This window comes from Pinus tabuliformis, chromosome J, assembly GCF_031772625.1.
Source record: "Pinus tabuliformis cultivar Carrire ecotype Pingquan chromosome J, CPIR1, whole genome shotgun sequence".
In the NCBI taxonomy this organism is placed as follows: Eukaryota; Viridiplantae; Streptophyta; class Pinopsida; order Pinales; family Pinaceae; genus Pinus; species Pinus tabuliformis.
The window spans coordinates 516347546-516371504 of record NC_142295.1 but is presented as its reverse complement, the minus strand read 5'-3'; the positions used below and the strand labels follow the sequence as shown (position 1 = coordinate 516371504).

The 23959-nt window shown below is 41.4% G+C and overlaps 1 protein-coding gene across 1 annotated transcript in view; it reads left to right on the top strand.

The window, feature by feature from the left end:
• The window catches only part of LOC149228023 (Transducin/WD40 repeat-like superfamily protein), a 394377-nt gene that overhangs the window by 226106 nt on the left and 144312 nt on the right, over positions 1 to 23959 (top strand). Inside the window, exon 7 of the mRNA XM_089378042.1 lies at positions 6658 to 6758. Within this exon, the coding sequence (XP_089234168.1) occupies positions 6658 to 6758 (101 nt within the window). The remainder of the gene's footprint in view (positions 1 to 6657; positions 6759 to 23959) is intronic.

The window sequence follows — 23959 nt, the reverse complement described above, 5'->3', positions numbered from 1 at the left end:
CTTCCCCATTTTAGATACTCTGCTTGAAGTTCAACCAAGTCCTTTGCCTTTCCTGTTTTCAGCGTCTTAATTCCAATCTCCACCTCCTGTAATGTGAAGAGCTTTGTAGTTGTGTTGATCCTGGGGGAAGGCTCCGCCATCGATTCTTTCTCATAGAGTTGTCTTGCATATTCAAACCATTGATTGACTGTAATATTATTTTTGATTTGCTTCTTCCTTGGTTGAAGTTCCTACCAGAAAAGCTTTGGGTTATTCTTGCTTAGATATATTAACTCTCCTTGTTTGCATGAACTCCTCTTTTTTCATTTTTAGTATCTACTTATATAACTTTACATTCATCTTCTCCTTGATTGGCTTTTTCAAAATTCTCCTTTCCATTTTGCATTCCTCATCAAACCAAGCATTTACAGGAAAACAATCTGATTCTGATTTCCTATCTTTTGCTCTTTTGCACTTCTCAAGTGAAATTTGAATTATATTTGTTAACTCATCACTGTTGAAGTTTTTGAAACCAGTTTTCTCCTTCTGAATTAATCTCTCTAACATTGCCTTGAAGATGGTACAATTTTCTTGTGTGAGAAGAATTTTGCCCCTTGATAGTGATTGTCGAGAGTATTGGGTTTTCCTCTTATGTTGCCTTTCTTCTAACCATGATAACTTTATATAAATTGGGTTATGGTCTGATTTTAAGTCCCAAATATGCTCTCCAATCTTAACTTCGTCTATCTTTTCTATCAAGCTTTGTGAACAAATCACATAGTCAACGAAACTTGCCCCATTGTGTGTGTTGCAAGTGAAGTTCCCAGACCTTTTCCATCTATCTACACCATTGCAAATAATTAAGTTGAAAGCACCACATAGTGTAAGCAACTCCTCTCCACAATGACTGCTAACTTTGTCATTTCTGAACACCTCACCCATTGGGGATTCTCCTCTTCAGTGAGCCAAATAGGATTGTGATCCTCTTTGCAACAATGGGTACTAGCTTGATGATTTGTTGTTCCAGCATTGAAATTTCCCACTAAAATAACTTCTCCCTGCTGAGAGTACGCGGCGATATCTTGCTTTAAAGCAACACATAGATCCTTGCTGTCTAGCCCCTTATTTTTGTAAGTTTTTGAGACTTTAGGGGCAAAATAACATGCTGCAATTCTTATGTGCTTCTCATTCTCTGATATTTTGAACCATTAATATTGTTTATTTGCATCTTTCATTAATTGAATGTGATGGCCTTCTTTTTCTTTCGCTAAAACTAGTATTCCCCCGTACCCTTTGCCATTTTCTGCTACCTTGTTCCAAACTGCTAACTTCAAATAACCGTCAAACACGGGAGTTTTGCAACCATCATGTTCATGAGTTTCTGTGAGACAAATTATGTCTCTACCTTCCGCAATAAGCCCTAACCTAGGTCCCCTCCTCCAAGGGTAACCTCTACAATTCCAACAAACTAAACTTCGGTAGACTTGGGTAGGATTTGATTGCCACGCAGTTTGGCACATAAGACTCAAATTTGAGGTGTAATGACCCATTTCGATTTATAAGCAAAAGGGTATTAGCATGCATATGATGTATGCATATGATAGCTACATATGCATACATCGCATGCCTTGCACTAGTATACTTATTAAATAATTAGGAAAAATGTTTAAATGAATGAAAAAAGGGCTAGATACTTAAATTATTGAGAAGTGAGATATTACTTAAAATTCGACACTCAAAATATACAGATTAAATACTTCGCACTTATAAGGTTGTTAAATAAAATTAACAATTTCAATCATTTTAAAGTAAATATTGATCACCATAGCGTTAAAGTGTTGAAATTGCTAAGTCTAACCCGTTAGAAATTTTCCTGCACTATTTGGTTTATTTCACCTACTTGTTTTATTCTTTAACAAGTTATTTAACCATATAAATACTGAAAATAAACACAAATGCAGTCTCAACCATCTATAGATCAACAACTGAAAGAAATAGACAAACACACAAGAGACACCGTTATTTTTGGACAATTGTCCCCGGAAAAACCCAACTTGGGAAAACTAGTGTAGCAGTTTTGAGGGTTTTATTATTAAGCAGCGTTTCTTGAGTACAATTGGGTGCCAAACTGGCTCACTCGATAGAGAAATCAATCTGGTAGTAACACCTTTCTTCGGAAGCAGATATTCGACAAGTCTGCTCCACGAAAGTCTCTCCAACGCCTCTGCGTCGGCCTAGAACCCTCCGCGTCAGTCCTCCTGGCCTCTGCGTCAACCTAGAACCCTCTGCGTCAGCCTACAGATGCTCTGCGCTGGCTCTCTGGCCCTCTACGTTACTCACGTAGGCCCTCTGGCCCTTTGCGCAGTCACTCTGGCCCTTTGCATGGCTCCTGTTGGTTCTGCGTCTGCATCTCTGCCTCTGCGCTGGTCTCTCGGTACTATCTCTGCCTCTGTGCTGGTCTCCCGACACTATCTCTGCCTCTATGCTATGCACTCACTGCCCCTCGCTGCAACTTAGAGCACTTGTTCGAATTTTCTCAGCAAACCTTGCTCCAGAAAATCGAACTGATTGATCAACTTGGTGTACCTCCAACTAACCCTCAAGCCTCCTCTTATACTTTTTCTGTTGAGTCTTCAACGACTGAGATTAAATCTCTAATCAATGGCTAAGATTAGATTTGGCTTGATCCATGTCATTAGAACCTTCTCACCCATTTTTATATTAATACCAATTAATATTTTTATTTTCCTAAGTTTAAAATTAGTAACCCATCAAAAATATTAATTATTTTAATATCTCTCTAACCAGGTGGAATTTCCCCAAACCATTTTTGGGTCTTGGAGATCTCATGTGCTTTAGCCTCTCCACCAATTTTCATGGCTAGAGCATATCCGATGCTAACCCAAATCAACACTCCCTCTTAGCGAGGAGTGTGCTCTAGTAATGCTCCACCACTGAACATCACCCTTATCATCTGGCACCGGTACCTGTGCTGATGTTTGGCCTTGCTGCCCAACATCCACTACATTGCTGCCTCTGTACTGTTGCCCATGGCTCTACCACTACCACTGCTACATCTGTACTGCAGCTCCCTCTGCATTCATGCTGTTGCTGATCCTTTCTCCCAACACTGCAGCCCTCTCTCATCACGCTGCCCATAGCACTACCACTGCGACTACTGCACTGCAACTTAGTTACCAAGACGATGGTAACTGATCTACCCAACTACTGACATCCTTGTCAGGCTAGAAGCCCTCCTGATGCTGAAACTCTCTCTGCTACTATCCTGTGCTCTCTCTGCTGCTATCCTGTGCTCTCTCTGCTGCCTCTGTGCTGCTGCAACAACTTTGTGCCTCTCGCACTGCTGCAAACACCTATGTGCATTCTTGCACTGCTGCAACCTCCTCTGTGCCTCTCGCACTATTGCAGCCCCTATTGCGTTGCTACAGATCCCTGCACTCAAGCATTGTTCTGCTGCTTCATCCGCATCTTGCTTCTACCGACATTCATCATGTTGCTATTGTCTCTTGGGAATCCCGTAGCCAGATATGATCCAAGAGTTTGGGTACCTCAAGGATCCTGCCCCACATCTCCTGTAGTCCTCTTGACTACAACTCGATGTCATCCCACCTCTTCTCTAGAGGTACATGATCACTCATGGCACAATCGTCATCATCCTCCACTTCCTTCTCCGCCTTAGCCGGCGCTGCCTTGGAGTCAGAAGCCTCTCCCTTATTCATCTTCTTGGGACACTGGGTTGAATAATGGCCCAACTCCGCACAGTGGAAGCACTTTATCTTGGAGATGTCCTTCTTCTTCCTCTTCCCTTGCTGTCTCACAAATGTTAGAGCCGCATCCTCTTCCTCCTCTTTCTTGATTCGACCTCCTTTGCTGCTACTTCCTCCTTTGGTCAGCCGTCTAATCTCTTCTTGGCGAAGAGCTCCCCAAAATTCTTCCCAATCTAGAAGATTCGCTCTGCCCAAAATGCTTTGGACGAATGTCTCCCACTCCTCAAAGACTGCATTTAGGGTGGTTCTCACCATTAACTCGTGATCCAGCGTGGCCCCTATGGAAGCAAGTTGGTCTTGAATCTCCTGCAACCTGTTGAGGAAGTGATCTATCTGCTCCCCCTTCTGCATCTGATACGACCACAGTTGATTCTCTAGTAGCATCTTCCTTTGCACGGAAGTGCCCTGATACAATGTCATTAAGGTATTCCACATCTCCTTTGCCGTATTCTTCTCGGCAATATGCTGAACTGCATGATCCTTGACCCCATCAAGGATTATGCACTTTGCCTTGGCCATTGCATCCTCATACTTTTCGTTATCAACTAGGTTGACTGGGATAGCCACGATTCTCAAGGCGAAGGCCTTGATGCGATGTCTATCCAGAACAGACAGGATCCTGACCTTCCAGATGACAAAGTTGGACGCCCCATCTAGCCTATCCTGATCCCTCAGTCCGTTCATTTCCATCTCCGCTCTTCTTTATGACTCTCTCTGAGTCTCTACTTCCCTCTTGGAAGTTCTCTTCTAGACTCCCTCTGAGTCTCTATTTCCCCCTTGGAAATCCTCTCTTAGACTCCCTCGGAGTCTCGATTTGCCTCCCGGAAATCCTTCTGCCAACAGTTGAATCGCACCTCTCCGATCCCCTTTGCTCCTGCAACACTAATCTGAATTTGTTGGCTAGAAATCTGCCTAGGTAGCAACTCCCTCTAGCTTGATTCTGTCCTGTTAGGTACTGTCCTGCGTCGACAACAACAACACCCCACCAGCTTCACTATCCACAATCTGCCCACAGCTCCCTAGGCCCCAACAGCTGAAGAAACTGAGCCTCTTGGCTCTGCGCAATCCCAATAGTGGCTGAATCGCTCCTCTGGCCAACTGCGTCACTCCTACCTGGCTGAGCAGGATGACGTGGCTCTTCGTGAGCCTCTTCTGCCTCTCACTGCTTCTGCGCTGACCCTTTCTCTGGCCCGGAATGATGACGCAGGCCCTCTGCGTCAGTCCTTCTCTGCTACTTTCTACTTAGGAACAACTTCAGTCTCTCGGGACAACTGTTTCTGCTGCAAATTCTCTAATTTAGCTGGTGCCTTCAACTCTCCTCTGGTCTACAATGCTTTGATACCATGTTGAAATTTCTAAGTCTAACCCGTTAGAAATTTTCCTGCATTATCTGGTTTATTTCACCTACTTGTTTTATTTTTTAACAAGTTATTTAACCATATAAATATTGAAATAAACACAAATGCAGTCTCAACCATCTACAGATCAACAGCTGAAAGAAATAGAAAAACACACAAGCGATACCGTTATTTTTGGACAATTGTCCACCAAAAAACCCAACTTGGGAAAACCGGTGCAACAGTTCTGAGGGTTTTATTATTAAGCAACTTTTCTTGAGTGCAAGTGGGTGCCAAACTGGCTCACCTGACAGAGAAATCAATCTGGCAGTAATACCTCTCTTCGGAAGCAGATATTCTACAATTTTGCTCCACGAAAGTCTCTCCAATGCCTCTTTGAGGCTCTGCGTCAACCCTCCTGGCCCCTGCTTCAGCCTACAGATGCTCTGCGCTAGCTCTCTAGCCCTCTGTGTCACCCACACAGGCCCTCTGGCGCTCTGCACAGTTACTCTGGCCCTCCATGTGGTTGCTACTGGTTCTATGTCTGCCTCTTTGCCTCTGCGCTGGTCTCCCGACACTATCTCTGCCTCTCTGCTATGCATTCACTGCCCCTTGCTGCAACTCAGATCACTTGTTCGAATTTTTTCAGCGAACCCCGCTCCAGAAAACCGAACTGACTGATCAACATGGTGTACCGCCAACTGACCCTCAAGCCTCCTCTTATACTTTGTTTGTTGAGTCTTCAACGACCGAGATTAAATCTCTAATCAACAGCTAAGATTATATTTGGCTTGATCCATGTCATTTAGAACCTTCTTACCCAATTATCAATACCCATTAATATTTTTATTTTCCTAAGTTTAGACTTAGGAACCCATTAAAAATATTAATTATTTTAATATCTCTCTAACCGGGAATTTCCCCAAACCAGTTCTGGGTCTTGGAGATCTCATATGCTTTAGCCTCTCCACCAATTTTCATGGCTAGAGCACATCTGATGCTACCCCAAATCAACGTAAAGTTACAATTTAATTATTGTTAATATATATATGTATATAAATATATATTTAAAAATTAAAATTACTAAATTAATATAACAAACATTTGATATATATGTATAACTATTCATTTTATTTAAATATTATAATTAAATTTTATAAAAGTTAAAATTATTAGTTTAACATGACAAACATATCAATATATATCCATACCCTCACCTCCTGGTTACACGTAAAGCTTATGACTGTCAAATGAAATCTGATGAGGGCGGTGGAAGAGGGAAAACCTCACAATTCTTCTCAAAGTTTCTCGTTAAGCCATTATTATTCATAATGTAGAAACTATATATGAGTGAAAGCTAGTATTTTCATTTTGTAATATACTTGCGCTTGGAGAAGGGATGGTTGTGAAATGCATGCCCCGGTATTTTAAGTACTTCTGATGTTCTGAGTAATTAATTACTTTTGAGTGTTTGTTGATAAATATAGGGAACTCTACAGGGATTAAAACCTAGGAATATATATTTTGTAACAATTTGTTGCTTCTGTAAATAGGTACAAACCAGGGTGTTGGCCTTGTTGACATAGAAAGGAAGAAATTATCATGGGTATGCCGTAGTAACAGTGATATTCTTGCGCAGCAGTTTGATCAATCTGTAAGTTATCTTTTGATATTTAAAAATAAATATTGTTTTCCACCTAATTTAAAGCTGGGAAACATCTAGGAGTGCGTATTTTGGTTTGGAAATATTATATTCATTTTACTTATTCTAGTACCATCATATATTCATAGAGAAGATAAGCATGAACATGTGGGAAACCGTTTGCAATTACCCGAATCCATATCTGGCATGCCAAAGTTTTAAGTATAGAAACATGAAAATCTGAGACATATTTTGCAATTACACTAAACCATACTTGGTATGCCAAAACTGTATATAAACATGAAGATCCTAAGACAGATTTACAATTACCCTAAATCATGTCTGGCATGCCAAGATTTTCAGTATAGAAACATGAAGATCCTGGGATTCTGAGATACATTTTACATTTACCCTAAAGTTTAAACCATGTCTGGTATGTCATAATCTTAAGTATGAAAACATGAAGATCCTGAGATACATGTTGTGTTGAGTTTATTTAGGATAATGATTTCTCACTGATTATTTCCTGGTACTTTGAATGTTGATGCAATGGAATAGTGCTTTCCTGCAAAATTAATATTTACTCTTTTAGACCTAGTTGTAGATTCATCATACGTTTTTGACCTTCCAGGTTAACAGGAAAGCAGACTTGGTTTCTTTGATAGCATATAACAAAGACAAGAGGGGTATTTGATCGGTTCTGAGAAAGGCTTTGTTGATACTCTGGGATATTCATATTTGAAAGACCCTCCTTGCTGCCCTACTGAGACACTATGAGTAGGTTCTTGTTTGTTTTAGTGCAACCCATGACATTTCTGATTCATCTGATGCACCATTGAGGTTAAGCAAAGGTATCCTGTCTTGCCAACTCTATTTGGGATCTGCATTGATGAACTTTTTCTTTGGGAACATGTTCAGGATGACCATACATGTCTTCTACATTGTGTGTTGAAAAGTATGCTTCTTTTTCACTCAGGTTTTAATCCTCCTAATCTTTCCTCTTGAGGGCCTACGGAGATAGATCAATGCTTTATCCAACTTCAATGATCTCCGACAGTTGCAATCAACCTGGGTAAAACTAAGGTTATGATCTTCAATTCATTGAAGAGTTATCTATTTGATTACCATTTCCATTTCCAGGTGGAAGAGATCGAGATCACTAGATCACTAGATCTTACTCATTTAGGTGTTTAGTTTATTGGGCCATTCTTCAGCTTACGTCATGCCCTCTAGCCTCGACTCAACAATGGATGTGGCTCCTTTGCCTTTGTAATATTCCTAACGGGAAATATTAAGTGATAACAAATAAAGCATAAACATGTAACCATAAATCTAACACACCAACATAATGACAAATTGCACCAGAAATTGTACCAAGAGTTGAGCCATTCTATTAACTGAGAAAACAAGGTACATATAAATGAAGAAGAGGAACATGGGCTTGCTACAACAAGCTAGTTAAGTCCGAGGTGAAAATGGAGCTACCCAAGTGCTGGAAACTGCTCTCCCCAAGTCTTTACACTGACCCAGTAAATTCTGCTACTGTTAGCTGGGAAGGAGTTGGCGTTTCGGGTCTCTAAACTGCTTAGAAAATTCTAGGAAATTAATTGGAGCCTCCTCACAAGGAACCCAGATAAACCAGAAAAATCTCATGGACCCAAGTGATAGAAATGGTCCCGAAGTGAATTGCGTTCTCCTCTAGTGTTTTCAGCTACTGTCTACTGACTGGAACACTAATTTCGGTCGGTAATACTGCACAGAAAATTATGCGAAATTAACCTAGGGCTCCTCTCACCGAACCCACAAAAAACCAAAAAGGGTTTGGGTTGAATCCACAAACCCCCGGTGACCCCCAACAAATTCAAATCGCCCAATCTGTCTAGAAAATGCCCCACAATTTGAAATTACATAATTATACCCAAATCTACCATTGGATAAATTCTCCCTTGAGGTTTACCCCCAATCTCTGACCCTTATCTCTTCACAATTCTTCTCCCTTTTTCCTTTGCACAGGCTAAGACAGAAACCCCTACGCACTTCCAAATGAAGAGAATTTCATCCCACAAATTTGTTGCTCTCTATCCCTACAAAATCACCACAAAAATCCCGGCTCCAACTAGGAAAATCCTCCTGTAAATAACCCAGACTCCAATTTGCTGTATGCTGGACCACAATGAATAACTCGAATTGCCTCTACGCCCAGGAAATACGCAAAGCTAGGAATACTGTTGTCAATGAAGCTCTATGAAAGCCCAACAATGGACTTTGCGAATTCCCAACTAGGGAGACACTCAAAGTCCTCCGAAGATGGGGTGGAATATCGCCTAGAATTCTTGTGCTAAAAAACACTCTACCCTTGCGCTAAGCAGCTCCAAGAGAAGATGTAATGTTAAGTAAAATAGTCAAAAGATGATCGACAAAATGAGTCCCTCTTATATTTTCTCTCCATCCTTCTAGACTCCTTTTAATTTTATTTTATTGGTGGGGACCATTTTCCCCTTAGTTACTTCTTCCACCATTTTAATAGAATAATAATTTGTTGCCATTCTGCAATAAAATAATACTTGCCATCGTTCTCCAAAATACTAGTTGCCCCTTTTAATTAATATTACCAAAATTGGGCAAAATTCCCATGCTCACAAAATTGGGTATATTACAATCCTCCCCGCCAAAAATTGCTTGTCCTCAAGCAATGACCAAACAAGCACTCTCTCTATCCATTGACCCAAATGGATACTGCGAACGATATCGGGGTCCTAAGCTATCTTGATCAACGTGAAGCAACCCTTGCTCCACTCACTGTCTAAACTAGTACAGGCACCTGAAGCCCTTTGCACACTGTCAGTAAGTAGAGCATCATGATAATATCATGTCCTAATCAACTCGTCGTGCAACTGCTCTACTGAGTCATCCATCTCATGCATTCCAAGGGTGGACTCATGATTTACAATCCAACCCATGGAGATGAATCTTTTGTTGGAATTTCTAAGTTTAACCCGTTAGAAATTCTTCCTGTACTATTTGATTTATTTCTTCCTACTTGTTCAATTACTTAACAAGTTATTTACCATGTAAAGACTAAAAATAAATATAAGTACAATATCAACACATACAGGTCATCAACTGAAAGTAAACAAGCAGACAAGCGTTGTTTTTGGACTAATGTCCCCGGAAAAACCCAGTGCGAGAAAACCGGTGCAACTATTCAGAGGGTTTTATTATTATGCAGTTTCAGAATACCTGACTGCCAGAAATGGCTCACCCAACAGAGAATGCCCTCGACAGTAGTACCTCTTAGTCGGAGGCGGATATTCCGGCTAAATCACCGGATGAATGATCCCACAACAGCAATGCAGCTTCTGTTGCTCTGCGTCACTCTGATAGGGACTGTGTCACCCTATCCGACTCTCCAGATCTTAGTCTATCCCACGAAATTCTCCCAGTGCTGCCTCTAGGCCCTGCATCAACTTCTCTGGCCCTGCGTCAGCCTCTCTAGGTTCTGCGTCAACTTCTGGAGCCTCTGCATTAGCCCTTAGACCCTCTGCATCTCACACGTTGGCCCTCTCTGGCTCTGCGCAGCTCCTGGCTGCCTCTGCATGGCCACTGGTTGCCTCTGCGTAGCCTCTAGCTAGATCTGCGTCAACCTCTCCCGTCTCTGCGCTGATCCTCCTAGTACTAACTCTGCCTCTCTGCTATGTATTCACTGCCCCTCAGCTGCAACTCAGATCACTCACTCGATTTCCTCAGCAAACCCTGCCCCAAAAAATCAAATTCTTGATCTCTCTTGGTGTGTTCTCCAACTGACCCTCAAGCCTCCTCTTATACTTTTCTCGTTGGTCCATCAACGATCGAGATGAAATCTCTAATCAACGGATAAGATTAGATTTGGCTTGATCCATGACTTTTGGAACCTTCTAACCTAGTTTTATATTAATACCCATTAATATTTTATTTTTCCTAAGTTTAGACTTATGAACTCTATTCAAAATATTAATTATTTTAATATCTCCCAAACCGGTTAGAATCTGCCCAAACCATTTTTGGGTCTTGGAGATCTCATGTGCTTTAGCCTCTCCACCAATTTTCATGGCTAGAGCACATACGATGCTACCCCAAATCAACATCTTTGCCTGCATGAGCTTCCCCTGATCTCCTCCTATTGATCATCCCTCTATGCTAGTGAAATCCCCCATGCCAATAGTGAATCACTAAAATCCAATGGAAGATTGGGATGATCTCCCCCTATCGAAACCAGCTCATCCCTAAGGGTCGCTGAATTGTCAAGTACTGTGACGCCAAGGTCCCATGCCCATTACAGGAAGAAACTGTACTGTTGACCCTGCGACACTCTGGTCATGACTGACTGCCCAACATGCTCGTACCAGAGCCTCCTGTCTTGTAACTCTTGGCCATAATATATGTGATGATCGAGGTTATGCCCAACTTGCCCAATTAACTCAGCAATGCCAAAGCCTATCACTCCATGGTTGGCCCCAATCATGAGCAACAACCTGCCTCGCCATATGATGAAGACCTCAGTGATCCCCCATGTGTTAGCCTGAGAATGAACCAGATCACCTGCTATCCTGATTGTACTCACTAAGAAATGGAGTGTCCCACCAATCAAATGGATCCCTAGATCCCATAGCCATACTAGTGGTCCACAACTCCCAATCCTCACTGTCTGCTACAGTGACATGCAATTAGCTATTGGGACTCCTCTGTGCCTTGTCTCTAACCCATGTATGTATGCAATAGATGGGCACCAAGCATCAAGAATCTGTTCCGCGTATGAAAAATTGCTTTTCTCCTGCTAGTCCATATAGCGAAATTTGCTATCCCAGCTCCTAATGATGTACCTGGATATTGCCTGGAGCCTAGGCATTCTCCTACAAATGAGGACTACCATCCCCTGTACCTCATGCTCACATAAAAACTCGACTGTCCTACTGATAGTGCACCCTGCCACTCACTCACAGTCACGTCCCTAAGCTTGCACCCGTTAGTTCGTGCCTTGACCAAATGTCACCGCCAAGAAGTTTCCCCCTGGATACTCTGTGTCCCAACTGTCTCGAGTGAGCCTCTCGTGTCCTACAGACTGCTGCTCGTAATGAAGGTATCAAGGGACAACATCCAACTCCTCTGTGCCTACAAATAATGTAGAAGCGAGAGAGGCGCATGAGTCCCCATGGATATCATCAAATGATGCTCATCTACGTCCTCATCGATTCTAGGTGAAGTATACCCAATGCCATGCTCATCGTCTCTATCAGGTGGTCTCCTTGGTGGTAATATCAGGTGGTCTCCTTGGTGGTAATGCTCCAAAATCCCAATGGGAAGCATCACACATCACTATATACGATCAAGCATAAGAACATGTATCTTTGTGCCCCTTGGCACACGGTTGCACCCAGTTGCACACCTCTGTGCATTGTTGGACACCACTACCAGTCACCATATCACCCTAAATCATCCAGTATCCCTCTTGCGATGAAGTAGTTGTCACTGCATGTGAAACCTCGAGTTGGTGTGAATCGCTCTTCCTAGTCCACAGTGCAAGCTCGCACAACACGACACTCCTCCATGCATCTCTGTGCTCCTTTGTAGAACACTGAATGCTGTGGCACGACTTTGTGCACCACTGAACAACGACGCCAACAGCTGCACCACCCTGCATCCTTGACCATCCCACATGCGTTAATGCATCCAGTACTCTGCTAGTGAATCCACCATGTGTGTTACACCTCCTCATCTGCCTTGGTAGACCTGAGCGGCCTAGCTCCTCACATGCTAATGGGAATAATACTATTGTGCTTAGCCTCGGTAGTTATTGCGTCCAATATGGTAATAAGAGAGCATTGTCTCCATACAATGCCCTGTCTGATAGCCCGTTGATGCCACCTCCTCTGACCAACCCCTTCCAGAGTATGTTGAACATCCTATAGTCCCATGTACACCCAACATCCCCGGACAACCTGCGGAGTCTGCCTGCCCTGTCAATCCAACCCAACACTAGTGTTGATGGAGAGCTGAAAGTGTGTGGGTGCTCGGTCACCGGATCCATCACACTGCTAATACCATCACTAACCAAGCCCATGTTGTGACGGGGAATCCCACCTAGATCCCAACAACAATATGGCCCTCATACTCCTCTAGTATTCCATTACCTTTGCTGAAATCCAGCCATGGATGTACCCAATCGCCTAACTTACTCCATCGGGTACCAACTCAGTACCTCTCACCATCCAATCCCAAAGGAGGGACTGAATGTACAATCCCTTGTGTATGGGACAATCCCTCCATGTGACGTTGTTTCATACTCAACTCAAGTCGTTGGCCCCCTGCTGACATGGTCATCCCTTATGATCTTTCTCGACAACTCTGCCTCTCTCAATCCAATGCATAAGGGTGAGATAATAACGCTGTGGACCCCGTCAATGTGTCTTTGAAGCAAACCGTGCTGAAATCCCAACGTGTGCTCCCTGCGCTGCCCCTCATCAATGTCTAGCCCTAAGGCTGGCTGCACATCCTCCTCCATCATGACCTCAACTTGAGCCTCCAACTTCTCCTCCACCAACAACCCATCATATAAAACATCCTCACCGGTCAACTGTAGGTGACTGTCGTTCGACAACTCTATCATAGATCTAGATGCCTCTGTACCTATCGGCTCCTCATCAATGGTGGATATGTCTCCCAACACCTCATCAACCTGTGGTGCACTACTATCACCTGAAAACTCGATCACAACACTGGGTACCTCATCAACTGTCGACATCTCATCAATGGGTGTATGCTCAATTGTCTCCTTGCCAACCATGGCCCCTTCAACTACTTTTTCATCTTCTGCCTTGATCCTCCTCATCATCCCTGCATAATTCCACTGAATTCCCACTGATTTGTGCATGTCTCTTAGTTCACCGAACTCCTAAAAGGAGATGGTATGTCCTCCAATTTGCTGCCAATAACTCCACATCAGTTGCAATCATGTCTTGCCATCTTGATGCATTATACATAACTTGGCATATTGGATTTGTTGTATAGTTGAGAATGGTCCCAATTGTGTTATATGATTCAACTTCTCCCCCACATCAATCATCATTTGATGCATCCTAATCACCTCATTCAAGGTTATTGCCATGTTGTTTGATTTTAACCTTTCTTTGGATCCCATGATTTCTTAGCTTTTTATTTTGGTCTTGTCATCACTTGGCTTAAGGCCCACAGCTAGCCAAGATCATGGCTTTGATACCACTGTAATATTCCTAACGGGAAATATTAAGTGATAACAACAAATAAAGCATAAACATGTAACCATAAAACTAACACACCAACATAATGACAAATTGCACCAGAAATTGTACCAAGAGCTGAGCCATTTTATTAATTGATAAAACAAGGTACATCTAAATGAAGAAGAGGAACCTGGGCTTGCTACAACAAGCTAGTCAAGTCCCAGTTGAAATGGAGTTGCTCAAGTGCTGGAAACTGCTCTCCCCAAGTCTCTGCGCTGGCCCAGTAAATTCTGCTACTGTTGGCTAGAAAGGAGTTGGTGTTTCAAGTCTCTAAACTACTTAGAATATTCCAAGAAATTAACTGGAGCCTCCACATAAGGAACCCAGAATAACCCAGAAAAATCTCACGAACCCAATGTTGAGAAATCTAGGGGCAGCAAGTGTAGGTGATTTCTCTTTACAATGATAACTTCTTGTGATGTATTGTTACTTTATTTCATTAGCTTCTTCTTTATCTTGATTATTATTAGTATTCACTATCATCAGACAACTATCAAATCATAAATAACAATGAGACAAAGGACACAAGATATAGGTGATCAGGTAGGGCAAAAACCTCTCCAACTTGAGAGGAAAACCCAAATGAATTCTTCTTATAGAATCTTCAAGTGACGAATTCCAAGACCAAGACCCTTGACCTATTAACCTCTCCAAGACCAAGTCACAAGGCTTCCTTGAGTCAATGCTAGCCAAACTGCTTGCTTTGCCAAGAATCTCGACTTCTCTTCAGATTTCGCCCTATTACCAGATGCCTGCAATTCTCTGCCTCTTTAGAAAACCCTAGTTGCATCATGTGCAGGGGATAAACAAAGATTTGATCCCTTGATTTCCTTTGCTTGGATAATATGGCCTTCTCCTGCAATTCGGCTTGATGGATGTTTTGTTATCTTCCTTGATTCGGTCTCCTAGGACAGCTATGATAACTCGACTTCTTGAGAAGTAGATGGTATTACTCTTCTTCGCACATATGGGAGGTATTAGCCCAAAACAGACCCAAAACACTTCGGCTTCTTTTTCTCCTTTCTTTGCTTGGATGGGAGACTTCCTTCTCTTTTCTTTGCACTTCTTTATTGTATTTCAGATGCTTGATTGATGCCCTACAAGTGAGGCTGAATCCTCCTATATATAGTAGTTTGTCCATGTAGAATAAGCCGACTTGTGCTTGAGATTAGGCCGACATCTCCTTCTAGAATAGTCTCTAGCTTCTTTGGAAGGCCGACTTGAACCAATGCTTGTGACAAGGTCTTGGAGGGTTAATGACTCAAACAAATTCTCTTTTTACAATATGTAATATTCCCAAATGGGCCTTCAATATTGACTCACTAAACTTTATGACTTGATGACTAAACCTAATAACTCACAATGTGAGCTTCATCTATAAAATAAAATTCATTGATCATCAAACCCATGACTCAAGCATTACAAAATAATTTTATTTTTCTTCTTTACATCAATTAGGTAGAATCATGATTACACATGTCATTATGAAGACCGAACCTAGTTACATATTTCAACATTCCCTCTTAACTAGGGAGGTATTCATAATTCATACAAGGTACTTGGACATTCTCAATCTAAAGAACTCTCATAAGAAGTGTCGGATTGGTAACCCATCTGTTTAGCATCATATCCTCTAGCATTGGCAAATAGCAAGGCCTTGACTAACAACTCTATCTCTCCACAAGATTAGAGCACAATGCTGGCGAGACCAATGATTTATAGACACACTCATCATTGTCTCTGCCGGAACATACCCCACCCGGGTACTCTCAGAGTATGTTCCACCAAGACTATTCTTATCTTGGATTCCTAGTCCTTAAAGAATATTGGTCCTTCATGACTCTTCTTACCTTGGATGCCCTATCACATCCTCAAAGAGTATCGGATGCCAGATGCTTACCCAATGCTCCATTCTATCTTCCCAAGTGAAGACAAGAATGATGTGTCCATCTCTCCTGATGGCCTTCACTAAGAGTTGCGGTTACTAGTCCTGGTCTAGTGCATGACACATGAAGTAGAGAACTATATTTGTCACTCCCTCTTAGGAATGACCAATCCATTCCATAAACAGAATGTACCCAAGCTTCCTCTTAGCTTAGGGACTTGCTTCGAAGTATCTACCAAGTTAGAACTTGTTTCAAGGCTCCCTCTTAATTAGGGACCTACAACAACTCTTTCTTCTTTGGTGGAGAAAATGGGACAATTAGTTGCTTGAAGAGCTCCTTCTTTCAATGTCATGAGCTTCTTTTTTATCATACCCGAGTTTTCATTTTTATGGGACTTCTTTGTAGGGTACAAACCATCCATCCCTTTCATTCATGAATCTTGTCAGTCACGTCATGCTTCTTTTCATCCAAAAGTGATTGACTAGTTCATATATGGCCTTCCTTTATGCCTTTCTACCTTCTTCACATCATGTTTCCTTCAAGATATTTCATCCTACCACATGAGTGTCAGTTGTAGATGACATCTACAACTCTTTCTTTGGTAGCCCTGCATCAACCCATCCAATATTGTTCAAAAATAGAAAATGAACATTAAATCAAAAATACCTTTGTGATGGTCTTTCATCATGACATCTCCTTGTTTGCATCCGCATCTTGTATATATATTGACACGTCTCCATAGATATATACAACATCGAGGGTCTCTTTCTTTTTCAGACTTTATTAGGATCTTCATATCTTTTCCATGGAGATATCATAGTCAAATCTTCTAGTCCTTGGATGTTGATTGCCTTCTCCATAGTTGAATTTTTCATGATCTCTTCCTTTTTTTATTCACACATTTCCTCCCAGGAACATCCAATCATAGTTCCTTCGACTTTGTCAACCACCTCATATTTAATATGAGGACATATTATGTTGATTTCATCTAGTCAGTGTGTGAACCATGCCTTCATGCATCCTTTCACAGGAGGAGATCCTTTCTTTTGATCATTCTCTTGAGGTAGAGCACTTATTCATGATATCTGCAACCATTTGACATGACTCTATTTTATCAAATACAAGCATACATACCTCATCTCTTTCTTTTGGTCATATAGACTTTCTTCGACAACTTCCTTGATTGAAAGAACTCAATCCCTTAACCAGCTTCACTTCTTTTGATATCATACCATCATCCCATGAATCCCATACAAGTTGGAATTCCCGGCGAGACACTTGCTTCTTCCAGTAGGTGAACCTTCCAATGAAGATTCCAACAGAGGATCTTGATCATACTCATCCTCCAAATGCTCCGTTTGAATGATGTATGATGAGCTCTATACTAGATGACTTTCTTTTTCCCATAAGTACTACTTATGGTTTTAATGAGGTTACCAAGAACTACATCCTTCTATACGTGACAACCATAGACTTCTATTTCAGCTATCTTTTATGATGATGTAACGAGCTTTTGCTTTCAGTTGGATGCTTCTATGATGCCATCTCCTAACATGATGCATCCTATCATGCTTCTAATGGTTCTAATCATGATAGCTATACTTTACAACATAAAACTTGCAAATAGAAACTTGAAAAGAACTAGGTGAGAAAGACTATCTCAATCATAGTAGAGATCTTTTACTTCCTCTTTCTTGGATTTCTTCTTTTCAACTTCCTCCATTTCTTCAGTGATATGGGCTTCTTCCCTTCCTCTTTTTTTGTTGCCCCTTTTGAGCTTTGGACAATCTCTCTTGAAGTGCCCATATACATGACAACCATAGCATTGAACCTTTGACATGTTCTTTTTTCGAGGACTAAGCTTCCCAAACTTCCCTTTTCTTCTAGTCATGGCAATAAATGTTTGAACCTGCTCATTTGATCCTTCAACACTTTTTGCCTTCAACCTGTTTTCTTCTATCTTGCATAGAGACCACAAATTATTGAATGGGATAGCTTTCTTCTCCTTACAGACATTTGATACAAGGTTACCTTGTTCATCAGTTAGTGCATTTAGAACAATGGTGATCATTTCTTTATCAGATATCATCTCTCCTAGATCTTGAAGTTGATTCCTTATTTGAGATGCTTTTGTGAGACATGTAGATATCCCTTCATCCTTTGATGCTTTCAATTTGTATAGATCAGATCTTAGTGATATGATTTTTCCTGTCGTGCTTTCAAAGAATAGTTCTACTAGCTTATCATATATCCCTTTTGATGTCTCCAACTCTGCTATATAGGGGATGAGGGAATCCTTGATGGACTCTATAAGAATCCTTTGAGCCCTTAGATCCTTTTTCATATATTTAGATAGTGCTTGCCCTTCAGATGGTTTGGAGACTTTGCCATTGACATGATCAATAACTTCATTTTCCTTGAGGACTAAGTCTATCCTCCTTTTCCATGCAAGGAAGTTTGATGACCCAACCAACTTGTTGTTCTCCTTGCAAAATGAAGTCATTTTACTAGATTTAATTATAGAAATAAAGATATTGTCAAGTGAAGATGAACTCTTTAACTTGATCCCTTTGTTGCTGATTATTGAAGACTTCTTGTATGATCTTCTTCAAGGATAAGGATTTTCTTTTGAGATGAAATCCTTTGCTTTAGAGAGAGGGAGATTGCCTTGATATCTTTGATGATGACATTTCCTTTGATCTAGCTACCTTTGGATGAGTAGTCTTCAAGATGCTTCAAATCCAAGTCCTTCCTTTCTTGAGTAGAGATAGGGTCATTGAGATCTCCTTCTTTGAAGTAATGATTGAGTGTGAATTCTGTTATCCATCATTTTGTGGGTAATATCCCTAGGAGAATTTTTTTTCTCCAAAATGGTCCTCAGCCGACAGCCAATAGCCCCTTGCAGCCATCGCTAGCTCATTGTGCCATTTCTCTGCCACTTGAGCCAACCATGTGGACCTTAGCCCATCTGCCATGATCGTATGTTTGAAGGTGGGCCTCCCGAATCTAAAGGTATGCCTTACCATTTGGACATCGAGTATTGTAGTTTGCTTATCATGGACACTTTTAGGTATGGATTAATGGGGGGATTCGGCGGAAATAATGGCCTAGGTCGGTGCTTCTGTCCCCTAGACCACTTTTAGGAACTAACCTTGGATTCTAGTCCTATGGGATCTCTTTTACTGACCATTTGGTTCCAGGGACGGTATTTTATAGGAAACCTTGATTTTGGTTGCGTGGTCCCGCTCCTTTATCCGCTCATATTACCCCCTTTCCATTCACTATTACCCCATCCATCGTTTCTCCCACCTAGGTCCACATTCCTCCATTAAGTCCACAAAGGGTCAACTCACCCCTTCCCCTTGCCCACACCTTGGGTCATGGTTTGGAATGAAGCCCGAAGGTTGATGCAGTTGAAAAGAAAGTTAAAAGCATATATGGCCACATTCAACAGGAAAAGTACGACAAAATACAAAAGATGGCCGGGACAAAAACATTAAGCACATGGGCAAAAGCCAATATATGAGCTCTACCCCACCATCATGGTCATCAACTTGGTTCCTACAGGTTCTATGAGCCTTCTTCATCATATAGGAACCCATGATTGTCCCAACCCCTGGTGGGCGATGAACCGCCCCACCTTAAAAGGGGGATTCCACTGCTATATCTTTCACATCACGCTCTAACCCCTTGAGCCCTCAGCAATTAATCAAAGAATATCATGAAAGACAAAAGGCATATAAAGAAGGGTGGAAAAACCAAGGTTGGGGCACCTCGTGTACCATGATTCCTCCCTCCTACATATTATAAACCCAAAGTGTGGGCTTCCCTCTTATTAGCTACCCTTGTACCCCAACATGTGACCCAAGGTTGCCCCTTCTCATCCCCTACTTCATTCACCTATCTGTCACATGCCACCACCTTTTGATGGATGTACCTTGACTATATTATCCCCTTTAGAAGTGGAAACCACCTAATAGGGTGCTTGGTTAACCCCATTTGGAGTTTAGGAGATATTGGTACATCTCAGAGCCCATTATGGAAGGACAGGCCATTATGAAGTCCCCACCTGTGGTCCATGATTAGGTAAGCTCATTTACTTGATTTCTCTAATGACTTGTTGTACTAAAAGGCTAGGGGACACATTGGATCTTATGTAGGATTGCAGATGGTTTCCATTTGGGGTTTGGCACCCCTATACGGGGTCCTAATCCTCCAAAGGGCTCCATTGGCACATGTAGGGTGAGCATTGAGAGCCATGGGCCTCCACAACAACAAATTGCACTCCATGGATCCCCATAGCTATTCAGAGATTGCTCGTGGTTCACTTATTGGATGAGGAGGATGTACTTGATCCATCATGCCTAGGTGGCCCCAAATCTACACCATACACTTGGCAGATGATCCAGGACTTCAACGATGATGTGGCATCACCTACACCATCATCCTAGCCACTGAGGGCGACATACATGCATCTTCAATTTGTTTGGAGACCCATGAGGATACTTGTGTTCCCCTAGATGTCATTTGGAGGACCACAAGTTATTACAAGGGGTCACCTCCTTGTCCACTTCTTTTGAGGGTCCTTCTCTTCATTATGGCACCCATGGACCTCATTAGGCCTCTTAGAGGGCCCTACGACATGCATAGATTATTATTTGACCTCTTGAGAGGCTTATCTTTTCATTCATGAGCTAGTTTGGTGGGCTTGTCACCAAAAGTTGTATTATTAGCACATTATTTTATTTTTGGGGCTTATGTAGGCCAAGGAGGCTAATTCGAACTCCTTAGATGTGTATAAATACAAGTGAGGTGAGATCATTTCTCATCATCACTTTGGATTGGATCTCTCTCTTCTTTAGAGAATTTCACACTTTTTTCTGGAGGATGAATTGGAGCATTTATGGATGAATTTTGATGTATGGTTATTGGTCTATCTTCTCTTGGAGCTTCTCTATTGTCATTTGTGAATGGTTGGATATACTTTGCTGCATGTAAGTACAGAATTTTGATGTTATTCTTGTTACTTTTTTTGTATATGTTGGATGGGATTTTCGTTGTATTAAGGGCTAATTGTTGCATGCAAATTATTGCTTAATATTGTCAGATTGTCTCTATTATAACGTTCTCTTTATGTATGGGCCATGTAGTGTGAGCGAAATCTCTTAGGGGTAAAATCGAACCTTGATAATCCATTCTTCTTGTGCATTTGAAGTATAAAAGCTGCAAGATTTCTTTCACTTGACATAGAGAGTTTGTGAAGTAATTTTGAGGCTTCCTTGACTGGGAACCAAGAAATATTACACATACTCAACATAGACTCCATTCTCCCAAGGATTAAGGCATTGATCTACCAAGGGTGGTCACCATAACACTTATTCTTTCACCTTCTCCCAAGTCTAGCCACATTAGGGTGCCTAGGGCATCAATTTTCCAAAGTTAGCCACTGAAAAATTTCGATCTCCTAGGGTCTTCTACACTGGCCTTTCCTCTAGCCCTCCCCCAAATTTGAAGACATTCTGATGGTTGAGTTGGGAGAAAAGCCAAGCCCTGGCTCTAGGGCCAAACCTTGCCCTGCCATCCCCAAGGCTAGCACTTCCCAGGGTCAAAGCATCATCAATGAGTGAAAAGACTTTCTTTGATCCTTCCCACCTTGTCTAGGGTAAGAATCTCATATATTGTTTCATACCCTCCTCACACCTTAGACCGAGTCCACTTGGCCCCGTGTGGTTTCACTCCTTCAAAGGACCATTCTTCAAGAACCATCTAGGATACCAATTCTAACAAGGATTTAGGGTGTGGGGAACTCCTTTCAAAGCCTATTCTCATACACTTAACCCCCAAAATCCTCTTCCTTTCCCTAGAAGCACATAGTACCTTGCTTAGAAAGCAAGCAACCTCCATCCTTCAAAACCTTCTGGGAAAGGGTTTGGGTCACTCATATCCATTGACTTATCATTCATTAGTGACTCCATACATATCAGGTCTCCTCCCATCGGTTAAAGTCCGTAAATAGAAGGGAGCCTTAGCTGAGGTGACTGCGGGCTAAGACTCCATTTGTTGCCTTGGCCTAGCATTTGCCCTTTAGGGATTCCCCTTAGGTCCCCTGCTAGTTTGAGCGGTAACAGATCCCAAGAATGCTTCTTTGATGGAACTAGGGTTTGACTTTCTTCAAGATGATGATGTGATCTTTGTCCTTGAGCTGCTCTTGAGGTGAGTGGTCCTTCTTGATGATATATGCCTTTGATGACCTTCAAATGATCTCTTTATACTTCGGCCCTTGAGTGTCCTTAGATGAGCTGCCCTCCCTTGACTTGTCACCTTAGCTCTGATACCATGTTGAGAAATCTAGGGGTAACAAGTGTAGGTGATTTCTCTTTACAATGATAACTGTTTGTGATGTATTTTTACTTCATTTCATTAGCTTCTTCTTTATCTTGATTATTATTAGTATTCACTATCATCAAACAGCTACCAAATCATAAATAACAATGAGACAAAGGACACAAGATATAGGCGATCAACCAGGGCCAAAACCTCTCCAACTTGAGAGAAAACCCAAACAAATTCTTCTTCTTATAGAATCTTCAAGTGATGAATTCCAAGACCAAGACCCTTGACCTATTAACCTCTCCAAGACCAAGTCACAAGGCTTCCTTGAAGTAGTTCTTCTTCCTTGAGTCAACACTAGTCAAACTACTTGCTTCACCAAGAATCTCGACTTTTCTTCAGATTTCGACCTATTACCACAGACTTGCAATTCTCAGCCTCTTCAGAAAACCCTAGTTGCAGCATGTGCAGGGGATAGACAAAGATTTGATCCCTTTATTTCCTTCGCTTGGATAGTATGACCTTCTCTTGCAATTCGGCTTGATGGATGTCTTGTTATCTTCCTTGATTTGGTCTCCTAGGACAATTGTGACAACTTGACTTCTTGAGCAGCAGATGGTACTACTCTTCTTCGCATGTGTGGGAGGTAGTAGCCCAAAACATACCCAAAACACTTCGGCCTCTTTTCCTCCTTTCTTCGCTTGGATGAGAGGCTTCCTTCTCTTTTCTTCACACTTATTTATTTATTCAGATGCTTGACCGATGCCTTACAACTGAGGCCGAATCCTCCTATATATAGTAGTTTGTCCATGTAGAATAAGCCGACTTGTGCTTGAGATTAGGTCGACATCTCCTTTTAGAATAATCTTCCACTTCTTTGGAAGGCTAAATTGAACCAATGCTTGTGACAAGGTCTTGGAGGGTTAATGACTCAAACAAATTCTCTTTTTACAATATGTAATAGTCCCAAATAGGCCTTCAATATTGACTCACTAGACTTTATGGCTTGATGACTAAACCTAGTAGCTCACAATGGGAGCTTCATCTATAAAATACAATTCCTTGATCATGAAACCCATGTCTTAACCATTACAAAATAATTTTATTTCTCTTCTTTAATTCAATTACATAAAATCATGATTACACTGTTATGAATTTGATTCATAACAAGTAAAAGAAATAAAATTAATGTAAATATTAAATAATCAATTGTTGGTTATGTTAAATAGTCATTAAGTTAAATGAGAAGGCATGTCTAAAATACATGCCCAGTCACGAAAGAACACCTGTTTAAGTATATATAGGCGGGTCCTCATTGTAACGTTCATCACTTGTACAATGATATATATAATAAATTATTATTACAAAATACCTCGTGTACAAGCTATCAGTTTTTATGCTTCAGTGGTATCAGAGCCATGGCACACAATATAATCATGCAGGTCTTTGAACATTGTTCGCCGCACAATGTGCCATTACATTCACATCCTGAATGCGTTGAACAGTTTAGTAAAATTCAAGAAGCATTTCAGCGTTTGGAAAAATCAATTGCAGAAGTTAAAGCATGTCGAAAGGAAATCAATAATAAGGAAGATGATAGCGACAATGAAGAAACAAAACAAGGTGAAGTAGAAAAAGAAGTCACTAAAAATGGTTTGGATTCAGAACTCCCTACTGTGGAGACTGTTGATGTTAATTTGGA